The sequence below is a fragment of the Ylistrum balloti genome, unplaced genomic scaffold, assembly GCF_031769215.1.
Source record: "Ylistrum balloti isolate Yb309-2 unplaced genomic scaffold, AGI_CSIRO_Ybal_v1 Utg369800, whole genome shotgun sequence".
Classification (NCBI taxonomy): Eukaryota; Metazoa; Mollusca; class Bivalvia; order Pectinida; family Pectinidae; genus Ylistrum; species Ylistrum balloti.
In genome coordinates this window covers 813,722-826,201 of record NW_026781978.1, presented here as the reverse complement: position 1 = coordinate 826,201, position 12,480 = coordinate 813,722, and the positions used below count along the sequence as shown (strand labels likewise).

Sequence of the window (12,480 nt, the reverse complement as noted above, 5' to 3'; positions counted from 1 at the left end):
TTGAATCAGGGATTTCTGGTTTAAATCTCCATATACAGAATCTTTTCCTGCTTAGATCTGATACAAGTGATGAAAACTTAATGTTGAGATCTTTATATGCTGCCACATTGTCTACAAAGTTGACCCAATGATATATCTAAGATTGCCGCCATTGCAAAAGATTTCCTTTTTGCAATAACTATTATTGCCAAAATATTGCATTTGAGTATTTCATCTGAATGTTGCACACTAAGATTAATAGTGTATGTGCCAAACAATTTATTTAAGCCCTATTTAACTTTTTTATGGTCAGTGTGCTTAAGATTTTTGTGCTTATGGAAGAAAGGTTATGGGTGATACTTTCAGTTTTGAATACCTGACAATTATATTTACATCATTTAGAAATTAACTTCTCTTAAATGATAAAATTGTACTTGTTGTTATTACAGCCATCATTAACACAGTACAGGAATAATGTATCGGAGTCTAATTGTCAGTCACCCACATCTCCTTTGTCGCAAACATCTCACTCTCCGGCACAGTCACCTGGCCTGCCCCCCACCTCCTGGAACAACTCACCATTTGCAGAGAACTACCAGCATCAACAACAGCAGCAGCAGACCAATGCACTACAGCACCAGTTTGAACAATTCAATATGGTAAGTGGAAGGGAAAGTTTATCACATATTTATCAAATTTAACTTTTCTTTCACATTGTCACAGGTAAATCGGAATATGCTGTATAACTATAATTTCAGCTTTGAAAAAAATTGAGTATTTTACGAAATGTTTAAAGATGATCTAGAATGTAAATAAAAGAAAAATTATATGTTAAGACATGCAAGTATTGTAGGTCAGAAGAAAAATTGATAGGGTAAGAAATTTCAATATCCTCTACGAATGGGAAATATTAATACAATAAAATTATTTTGAATTGTAAACTAGTGTAGAAATTGTATATGGTTGGTGACATTAATATAGTAGTAAAATGGAAAATTATGAAAATATTGAATTCTAGAAGTTGTGACGGAAACCAATAATAAGTCATTTCATAGATGATTTCAAAATTTTGTCATGGTGTGTGAAGGTGAAAGTTAGAATTAAAAGATGATATTGAAAATGCATACTTAGTTGGAAGCTGAAAACTCATTTACATGAGTATGATTCTGTAAAATAGAATAAAGAGAGGTGAATATAAATGTGAATATTATGATGGAAGAAAGTGGATACATGGTGTCAAATGTGAAGTAAAATGTGATAATTGAATGTGATAGGTTTAGAAAACTCATTTTGTTTTGTATGTTTCATTTATGTTGACAGTGACTGAAAGAAATTTTGGTAGAATAGAAGCAACAAACATTTAGAAATATATATCTGCCGTTATGAAGATTGATAGCAACCATGAAACTTGTGTGTGGTTTTCTTTTTCTAGTCTTAATCCCAGTAATGTTATTATTGTGAGTTTGTCCAATAGCAGCTGATATCTTGCATGGAATTTATGATATTCGGTGTGTACAAGCAATTCAATATCAATTCTCAATACTATCTGAAGTAATATTACTATTGAGAGACAACGTTCACGTCGGAAAATTTTGAGTTTGTCCTACTTACTATAAATTTGTCTTTCTGTTGGTGGTGTGGATTGTCCTACATCTGTTGGTGGTGTGGATTGTCCTACATCTGTTGGTGGTGTGGATTGTCCTACTTCTGTTGGTGGTGTGGATTGTCCTACTTCTGTTGGTGGTGTGGATTGTCATACATCTGTTGGTGGTGTGGATTGTCCTACTTCTGTTGGTGGTGTGAATTGTCCTACATCTGTTGGTGGTGTGGATTGTCCTACTTCTGTTGGTGGTGTGGATTGTCCTACATCTGTTGGTGGTATGGATTGTCCTACATCTGTTGGTGGTGTGGATTGTCCTACTTCTGTTGGTGGTGTGGATTGTCCTATTTCTGTTGGTGCTGTAGATTGTCCTTCTTTCTATATAGTGGTCTACCTGGTTGTTCAGGGTATACTCAGGTTGATTTGAGAGATGAAATAGTTTAGATTTAAACTGTTCTTTATGAAAAACATTTAAACAAAATCAAGAAACTAGTAAAATTGTGTGTATTAACTGATTTTGTTTCTTTCATTTTCAGTCACAAGACAACCACTTCATATCATCGTCATCTGATTCCTCATTGTTGACCAACGGAGCAACGAGCAGTGCTATCTACACTTCTCCTCAGAACACTTCAATAAACTTTTCACAGGCTATGACCCATGGCTTGACTGGCAGCAATCAGGATCTTCATCAACAGTACTTTCCACACCAATTGGACTCAGAACGAATTTCTCAAAAAAGTGTAGTTAATCCAGTAAATCCTGCTGTGCAATACCAGAATCTTCAGCAGCAGCAGACTGCACAGCAACAACAAAATATTTTACAACAGCAACCACAACAGCAGCAGCAGCAACATGTGTCATCAAGTGGTAAAATACCAGATATAATATTCACAGGTATCAACTCTTACTTGTTTCCAGGTACCAACATTTCATTATAAATCTTCTTTCTTTTTATTTCCTTGATGGTGTCAGTTTCATGCATGGTAATTATTTCCCTTTTAATTGATTAAAGTTTAATTAATACAATTATCAAATTTTAAGGTTAATACCAGTGTAGTGGTTGCAGTATTTAGGAGGGCGGGGATTGCAAATGATTTTCCCATTCCCAATCAAAAAGAAGAGAAAAAATTAAAATGATGAGAAAGTTCAATTTAAATTCAAAATGAAGGCCTAGCCCCAACTATGGATCTGCCATGGGGGATATCACAAAATATCAGATTTACTATCATGTCTTTAAAATTACAAAAGACGTGGGTAGGCTTATTACCAGACACGCATATCATCAGATAAATATGTATTATGATTAGAAATGAAGGTCTCGTCTTACCGCTAGCATACAATTATTCATAGTAACCTGAAGTTTGTAGTTCATACCTGATAATTTGCATCTTAATTTGTCAATTTCTTCCCAAAATATTAAAAAAGGCCCAGATTGATGGCAAAAAAAGCTCTAGACTTCCAATTATAATTTTGAAATTTTACGAGTGTTTCTGGGGACATCATAGTTAAAATTCTTAAAGTTTCCCTACCATTACATTTCTCTATTTACTAAACTTGCTTACTCACCTATCTTTTAAGTCGAAGAGTCAAAACCATAAGTGATTATTTTTCCAATTTTGGTGGTCACCTGGTGGCATTAACAGAATGCTATAAATAAACTTTATTTGATGAGATTAAATCTTAGCATTATTCCATTTTGGCAAATTAGCGACTTTGATATATTAACACATCTGCAATAAATACCATATAAACAGCATGGTGAAACTGAGGTTTATGCAGTGCTATCTCAGAGCAATAATTTCAATGTCTGTTTACAGTATGAGGGACCTACAGGGAATATTGGCTAGTTAGGAAAAGAATTATTGCTTGGTTGTTGTCTTGTGTCTCAAAATCACAGTTTGTTGACATTGTCGATAGTTTTTCTCAGATCAGATATCCTAAATATGTAAATGCACTTGTAACTGTGTTGTTACTGTCCTTAATATATTAAACAATTAAAAGCATAGTAGTAGACCTTCACATTATATGTTTTGACTATATCAATACACAAATATTATTTTTCACACTATGAATATGCAAAAGGTTTTAAAAGTTTGCACTATTTAAATGATGGTGTAAAAGATGAAATGAAGTCCCCTGTGAATATTACCAACTGTTTGGTATTTGAATTAGAAAATACAGTACCTAATTTAGCTATAGCCTGAAACATCAACTTAACTTGTATCATAAGAAGTGAATTCAGTGAAATGTTACTGGTATCCAGTATTTCCCGTTGATGAATCTTTGCCTTTACTTTGGAACTGACATATTTTGTGGTATTTTCAAGGATTGAATAAGAACACTATAATATGGTATTGGTATGATGTAACTCTGCTCAAGAGCCAGTAACATATGCCATCTTCTTTCTAATGCATAGTTATCTGCTCTTGTGAGCTTGTATTGAAAGTGATATCATTTATTTATGAGAGTAACATGAGAAAACAAATTAATGACACAACAATGAATACCTTCTCACCAAGCATATAATTCTGATTTACAAAAAAAAAAAAATTTCCTGATAAACAGAAAAAATTACATCCCTTTGACATTAAGATTTTTATAAAATTGGAAAAAAAGGAATACTACTTTAAGGTTTTCGTAGATGGTTATGGCTAGTGATAACTTTTTAAATACATTAGCTGTAGCAGTTACTTATAAAACATTTCGGCAAGGAATAAAGATGTTTATAGAGTTAATGAAAATATTGCCTCTTTACCTGCATGCTTTGAGTAATCATTTAATGAATTTGTCCACATGCAAGTGCTTATTAAAATGTATGTTTCTAATGAGGCTTGATTTTGCTGCAGGTGTTGACGATAATTTGATGGCGAAACAGGACTTTGCTAAGGAGCTTGGTAATGCCATCACTGGTATGCCAGATGGCTTTGATACAGAATTCTTTACTTCAGACGAGGCTCTCAAAGTAGGCCTTGATCCTTTGGACTTGGATGGATTACAGATGTTGACTGACCCCAGCATGTTGACGGACCCAGCCACGGAGGAAAGCTTTAAACTTGACAGATTATAGGACTCACTCCAGCACTTCTACCTGCACTTAACATTTGTGTCTATTCTGTTTTTAACATCTTACAAATCTTTAAAAAAAAAATGTATTGGTTATGTCTATCAACATATTTACACTTACCCAGGACTTGTGTAATACCCCCTTCCCTTGTCCGTCATGTTTGCGGCCATGCCTACTTGCTATAAAGCAACCAAATGATAGTATTAAATACTTAGCTGGAACTAAGATTTAGAATGATTCACTAAGTGTATAACATTCAAAAGAATTTTGTAGTGACTTTGCTTCTTAAACACAGTATTTTTGTACTGGTGACATCATGTAACTGTTCCCCTTGCATTCATTGGCATTCCTTAATTGATTACTTAATATAAAGAACATGTGTCATTGAGAGAGAGGAAAATATTGAGTTCGCTCACAAGAATGTGATATGTAGAAATTATATTTTCGAGAAGTCTGCTATAGCTGTTGTAGAGCCTATTTTACACACATTTCTGTTGGTTTACACAAAGATATACATATTGTTTTATTCCTATGCCAGAATTTTGCTATTTATTTGATATTCCCCTTCTACATTTAACTGGTATTAAAACTAGTGTTGTTCCTGCCATACAAAAAGATGTTTGACATAAATAAGGAGAAGTCTATCAGAATTTGTAGTACCGTTACTGTCTCAGTGATTTCTGTGTGTGCTGTTTAAACATACCTGTAGAAAAAAGAACTATCCCCGACACTTGCAGAGCAGTTAACTTTTTGTGTTTACAGTATGCTGACACATTCAATACTGGTTACTGCATATAGGAAAAAATTTGCCAGTGATTATTTCAACCTTCACATTAGAATTTTTTCCCATAGTTAAATTTACTAAAAAATACATAATAAAAAGTTTATTTCAATTTTGTTTGTCCTAATTGCAAATTAGCAAAAGGGACAAAAATCAAACTAAGGCGAAGTAAGTTTTGCTGTGCACAGTTACTCCTATTTTCCCTTTGATGTCAAAGTTTCAATGTCCTGACACAAGTCTGTAGCATGCATAAAAAGGAACTCACAGATCCTACAAAAGTAATTTAAAGAGAGTTTAAAGTTTTCTGCTGCAATGTGTTTCACAGGGAGTCAGAGTTTTGTTTTCAATATCAATGTAAATTTCTGTAAAATTGACAATAATCTCTGTTGAAGGAAATTGTTTAATAAATTTGATTTAGGCTCAAGAAACCCAGGGGGAAAAACTGGTTTAAATACCCTGAAAGACGATAGGATCATTATTGAAATGTTGGAATAAGCAAAAGACTTTTTGCAAGACTTCAAGGTGTTCATGAGATGCATAGATGATAGATATATTGAGAGCAAAGCTCGTAGATTAACTGGAAGATATAAAATGCTTAAAGGTTTGCTTTCTAGAACAAAATAGCATTATCTGTCATCATAGTGATGAGTTCAGGTCATCAAATGGGTAATCAAAAGTCAATGATAGATGCGGGGACTATTGTTATTAAAAAAGTGCTTGTTATTTATTTTTCATCACAGAAAATGTTTGTTTACTGTTACTGAGAGAATTTATATATAATCACACTGCTCTGTCCACTGCTCCACATTAAAGTGTTATAGATTTACTTTTGAGATCTAATCAAAATATACTTATAGATCACTTATGAAAAATTGTCAATTATTAATATATTGTCAATTATTATATAATTAAATTTAATAATAGTAGGTACCCAAGAATCGTATTGAAACATTTGATCCCCTGTACTTTAATTAGATGCAATTTTTAAGGTTCAATTGTTTATTGATGTAATCACAGGTCCTTTTGGTTTTTAAACAGAATTTTCAGTTGATTCAAACTTTTAAATAAGGATATTTCAGTGTTGGCATAATTTGACCTTTTTTATTTAGTCATGGACATCTTGGTTTTCAATCATACTTATGTCAATTTTTAGTTGAAAAAACAATCTGTACAGCATATTCATTGGTTTCACTCTGATTCGTTAGAAGTTGTGTTTAATTTCATTACTTTCAAATTAGACACTATATAAACCAAAACATAATGAACTTTGAAATATACCAATTTACAGTACATACCCTTCAAGGCATGAGATGTATTTTTTTTCTTCTAATGAGTAAGGTAAACAAGCGTGTATATTTTATTACCTGTATAATTCCCCATGAAAAATATTTTAAATGTTTTATTGGTTATCTGCAAGCAAACCAATGTTTGAAGTTAAAAGTTGAGCATTGGTTTTGTGGTGCAATAGTAACTCTACAATGATGAAGCCATAGTCTACTGCTACTCAACTGGAACTTTAGTTTGGCAGCAAATTTACAGTTGATATTTTGAAGATTTATATGAAGATTTTAAATTTATATTGTCTGTGATTTTAAATGTTTAGTATACTGTAGATCATTTACATTTCGCCAATATTCAAACTTTTCCGATCACACGTTTGGTCAATGACCTTATCTCTATCTGTGATTGTAAATCAATTTTGGTGCATTTCCTGCATTATAAAGGACTTTTGTGTTCAAGCGATACTGATTTGGTAATGAATACTTCCAGAAATGTTAAAATCAATACCTAGTGATATATAAATTATCTACAGTAACTTTGATGTGTCCTCCTTTAGGTTTGACAATCAGTAGAATAAACCTAATGTCCTCAAACAGCATGAACTGGAGTTTTGTGGAGACTCCAGTGAGGGAAAACATGCCTTTTCATCTGCATTGCTTGCTAGGTGAAAGGGTTGTGTTTTACCTAATAAAAATGATCCTATTCAAAAGGATGCAAACTCCATGTTTACTACTCAGTACGATAGTGAGGCCATAATCCCTAAGAGGAGACTATGGTGATACAATGTGTGAAGAGCTATTGTTACTCATTTCAAACCTTAAAATATCTATCTTTATTATTTGTTGCAGAATTTATTTATATGTATAGTTTGCTATTATTGGGTGGAAAGAGAGAAACGTTTGTTGGTGTCATCATTAAATGCTGTGATGCAGCTATGTTCATATTTTAAACCACTTCTTATCAATGTTTTTTGCCTGTGTAGTCAATACATCATCTACAAATGACCGTAAGTGGCATTTTGACAAATTCAATGGTCTAGTCATAAAATAACCCTGTACTGTTTATAAAAACTTTCAAAAAACTTTATAAAAAGAGAGTTGAGCGTATGTATCGGTGTATGAATAGAGAGTGAGAGAGAATGTCGTTGATTGACAAGTTGTAACTAGGGGGTACTTATAAGAAGTGACATTTAGTACTCGTACGTACAGAAGTACCCGGTCTTCAATATCATTGATTTTTTGCATTCATAAAAATATTGTTCATATATGTCAAATTGTGTGCTTGATTTTGATATGTCTTCATTTCTGATAATCCATCAATGTCTCCTCATTACTGGCATGTCATCAGTATTCTGTATGGTTTCATCCCATTACCTATCTCAATCCTGAGTAGTCAGTTTAGTCAGCTGGACAGAAATGAACACAGCCACCAGTTTGTACATGCCCAATACTCTGCTCGAGTCCTTGGTGCGTGTAAATATCATAGAGAAAATTTTTAGATATTTCATTTGCACTTCTATTAGGATTAGCTCACAAAAGAATTTTAATGCGTTCTCTCAGTAAGTAGATGTTTATGTAAATAGTTGGAGGGAGCACAGGTTGTCCTCCCCAACCAGCATGTTTCCTGCTGAGTGTTATTGTTACTTCTTTTAATAGTATGCTGATCAGAGTGGCCTATACAAAGTATTTTCATTTTATCAGTATTTCTGTATAAATGGAATGTAGGTCTGTAACCATTTACTAATATACTTGATTCCAATTTGCCTTAATTGTTGATGATGAAGAGCCACACTCTAGAGATTTGTACCAGCAGATATAGGTAGATTACTCCAGCAGGATGTGGCATTGTTGTCTCGGTGATATATTAGAATTTCCCTTTAACAGGATATGGGCTTATTGTCACAGAGATATGTGGTTAGCTCCCTTTGACAGGTTGTGGACCTGTTGTCTTAGTGGTATGTGGGTAGTTCTCTCTGGCAGGATGTGGGCTTATTGTCACAGTGATACATGGGTAGCTCCTTCTGGTAGGATGTGGGGGCCTGTTGTCACATGGTATGTGGATAGTTCACTCTGGCAGGAAGTGTGCTTATTGTCACAGTGATACATGGGTAGCTCCTTCTGATAGGATGTGGGGGCCTGTTGTCACATGGTATGTGGGTAGTTCACTCTGGCAGGAAGTGCACTTATTGTCACAGTGATATATGGATAGTTCACTCTGGCAGGTTTTGTGCTCCATATCACAGTGATACATGGGTAGCTCCCTCTGGTGGAATGTTGGTAGTTCCCTCTGGAAGGATGTGGACGTATTGTCATGGTGATATCTGGGTAGCTCACTGTTAGGATGTGGGTTTGTTGTCATGGTCACAGTGATGCAGGTGTTCAATCACAGGTGATGTCTCTGGTGCTAGAATGGGTTAGCACTTTTTAATGCTAAATACTGAAGTGCTTAAGGTAAACCTATTTGTGGTAAAGGTATTGCCAAACAGGAGATTGAACAATTTCTTTAATGTATCAATCTGGATTGTGCTTCATGTTTACACATTGTATCTGTACTGCATCATTTTTGTTATAGATATTTTTGCATAAGAGATTTTATTCCTACATATTGCAGTATTTTCAAGGATGAACAAAGTGTGTTTGTATAAGATATGATCTAGCAGATTTTATATCATTATGTTATTCTTAATTGTTAAGGATCAGTAATTACACTCCAGGTAATGTGTTGACATGTTTACATGGTTAGAGAATGTCAACCTGTGTATGCATGGTAGCTGTAGTAATTGTGGGTGTTTACTGATAAACAGCGTATTTGCCACTGTGTACATCCTTAATGTGGTCTTAGCTTGTCATATAAGGTAATGACCCGTTTACTCTCTAACGACAGTACTTTTATGGAAAACCCTCAAGGTTAAATGAACACATGGTACAGGTTTTTACACAATTCTACCTTTGTATTGTAAGTTTGTATGGCTTCCTTTCAGCTGATGAAATCAAATTTCACGCAGTTATCCTCAAATTTCAAGGTTATTATGACTTTTTAGGGGCAACAAGGTTGCCATAGTGTTACTCTTTGGCCAAAAGGTTACCACATTGTAAGCTTGGGATCACAATGTTATGGTGTGACTCTTGATCGAAGTTGCCATGGTGTTGCCCTTTTGGTTGTAAAGTTGCCATGGTGTTGCCCTTTGGTTAAAGATTACCCTAGTATTGCTTTTTATATGTTGTAGTGTGACCCTTTAGTCAAAAAGTTGCCATGGTGTTGCCTTTTTAATCAACACTTCAGTGTCGTGGTGTGACCCATGAGCTATGTGTTGCCATTGGATCATATCGTATAATACCTGTGGCTTTAAGTACCATTGTGTTCCCCTTCTGGTCTGGATGAAGGTCATGGGGTTGTCAACCAGGTTTAATTGATTATTATTGCGTTACTTTCCCTTCAGGGTTATGAAGGTAACCTCAATACTACTTGGATGTTAATCACCCTTCAGGTTTATGTGATCACTATCTCAGTTCTAGGCTTGATGCATAGATTTGTAAGATACTAACGGTCCTTAAATGTTTGTTGTGAGTTTTATTGATCAGACCCTTGTTTCACAAATGTCACTGAGGGTATCCTATTTTCTAAACGAATTATTGATAATAATTGACCTTTTGTGAATACAGTATTACAACTCGGTAAAATAAAAGCAGTATGTGTTCATGTTAGTTTTAATTAAGTTGATTAAGGATTAATATATTCCATCCTTCAGACATTATATCTAAGTATAAGTGAGACGGACGTAACATTCAATCATGTTGTATAAAACAGGTAAAATAATTTGGAGATTAGACGGACAAGTGGTTTTAATCTAATGATGCTTCTGAACATCGTCTTACGTATGATATGTAAGAGAACTAGATATAAATCAAATACATAGAGGCATAGAAAAAAAACTAACAATAATTTTATTGAAGATTTTGTTTTCATCTGATTCATAATGAAATTTTTAATCAGGAACCAGTGGTTTTGTTGACATGAGGTATTATCTATGTAACCACTTTGATTTCCAGTATTTGGTTAATACAGATCTGAAATTATCTTTATGTAAAGTATTACATTTTACCTCTGGAATTTACAGCTTTCAACACTATCAAGACAGATTATAGGAAAGATGTCAGATATACTTAAAATTGAGAGAAACAGTATTTCTTGTTTTATTTAAATAGCCTAATCGTACATTGGTGCAAGAATGACTCCCCACAGTTACATTCCATTGTGTTAAAACATGTGTTTCTAATAAATCTAGGCTAAGCACATTTCTTAGAATTTTGAGAAGGGTGCTAAATGCTTATTGTTGTTGTTTGGTCAAGTTTTTACAATTAGATCTTAAAGCTGATGATGTTATTCTGTATATTACAACAAAAAGTGTGTTGTGTTTTCTGGATTTCCATGAATATAAATTGAATTTTGAAAGGGTTTCATTTTTCACTGGTGTATGGGTTCTTTCAACTTATGTAAGGTGTAGTAAGTTTACAGAAATGACCTATGTTGTTATTTGAAACCCTTTGTCACACAGGTTTGGATTGTATTTTTAAGCCTTAAGATTCCAGTGCTGTAAACTGCCTGAAATACTGGACAGATGTGAACTGAAATCATGGGGTCACATGAGATATGAAAATTTAATCGGTTCACATGTATTACCAAAATTCATGTGTTATGAACTAAATTTATGTAGTCACATGTTTCCAAGTTGAATTTTCGGGTTACATGTAGAATCTGAATTCATGGGTCACATGGGTTGTGACAGACTTCTGGGGTCACATGTTGTAACCAGAATGCCTTAGTCGCATATATTATGACCCAAGTTCTTGGGCCTCCTGTGTTGCCACACACACACTGGGGTGGCTGTGTTCTGTTAATAATGTGGCTTTATGTGTACACAAACTGTACACACTTATCATCCTGATGTACTATATTGCTTTTTACAGTCTTAGAGGGTTATAACATTGACTGTTGTATGTTTGTTACCATGACGTTTGTCATCACATGTTGTCCAGTATCATTACCCTTCATTCTACTGGAGTAAATATACTACATATAAAGCAACAGCAAATTTTGTTTTTCTTTAATCCATCAGCACTTCCTACTTAAGGGGTCTAGCTGTCATTTTGACCTCTACTTCATTTCAGATACAAAATTACTGACATGTGACAGGATGGTGAATTGACCTGTGTAATTTCCTGATTATTATTAATCAGAAACATATGATGGCAATCAGGTGAAAGACTGAAAGTAGAATTTATACAAAACGAGTCACAGTAATTATACCCCTGACTGACTTCATGATGAAGAAAGAGAGAGAGAGAAAAAATGTTAGGGCAATAATTAACATATGAAATTTATTTCTTTTAATAAACTTCAATTATTAACTAGGAAACCTCATACTTTGCCATTAGTGGCTGTAGTCAATTGCTGTAAACTTAAAGGTATAACCTTGATCCACTTTCAAGGTCATATGGTGAAATATGTCAAAACATGCATACATTGATAAACAACATTGTCAGAATAACTTTTCTGTTTAAAGCATTGTGGTAAAGACCAGTCCTGAAACATTTGGATCTGAATTATCTCCCCTTATACAGCTGTATGTTGGCCAAGATGACATGAAGATTATTTAAAATCTAAACTCATAATTAATTCTGTATGAACCGTGGATCCTGACCCCTTATGGCTGGAGGAGTGAACCAATTGGGGAAATGTAAGTTCATAAAAATCCCTTGCTCCAATCAAGGA

General features: G+C 34.0%; 1 protein-coding gene across 6 annotated transcripts in view; it reads left to right on the top strand.

Annotated features, from left to right (window-relative positions):
- Nucleotides 1–11,800, top strand: part of LOC132544484 (CREB-regulated transcription coactivator 1-like) — a 43,428-nt gene extending 31,628 nt beyond the window's left edge. For 5 of the 6 annotated variants that reach the window (XM_060208087.1, XM_060208089.1, XM_060208088.1 and 2 more), the window contains 3 exons: nucleotides 429–638; nucleotides 2,116–2,500; nucleotides 4,429–11,800. In XM_060208087.1, coding sequence (XP_060064070.1) covers nucleotides 429–638; nucleotides 2,116–2,500; nucleotides 4,429–4,649 — 816 coding nt within the window. In that variant the 3' untranslated portion in view covers nucleotides 4,650–11,800. The remainder of the gene's footprint in view (nucleotides 1–428; nucleotides 639–2,115; nucleotides 2,501–4,428) is intronic. The other variant, XM_060208086.1, reaches the window with a different exon arrangement.
- Nucleotides 11,801–12,480: the final 680 nt, after the last annotated feature.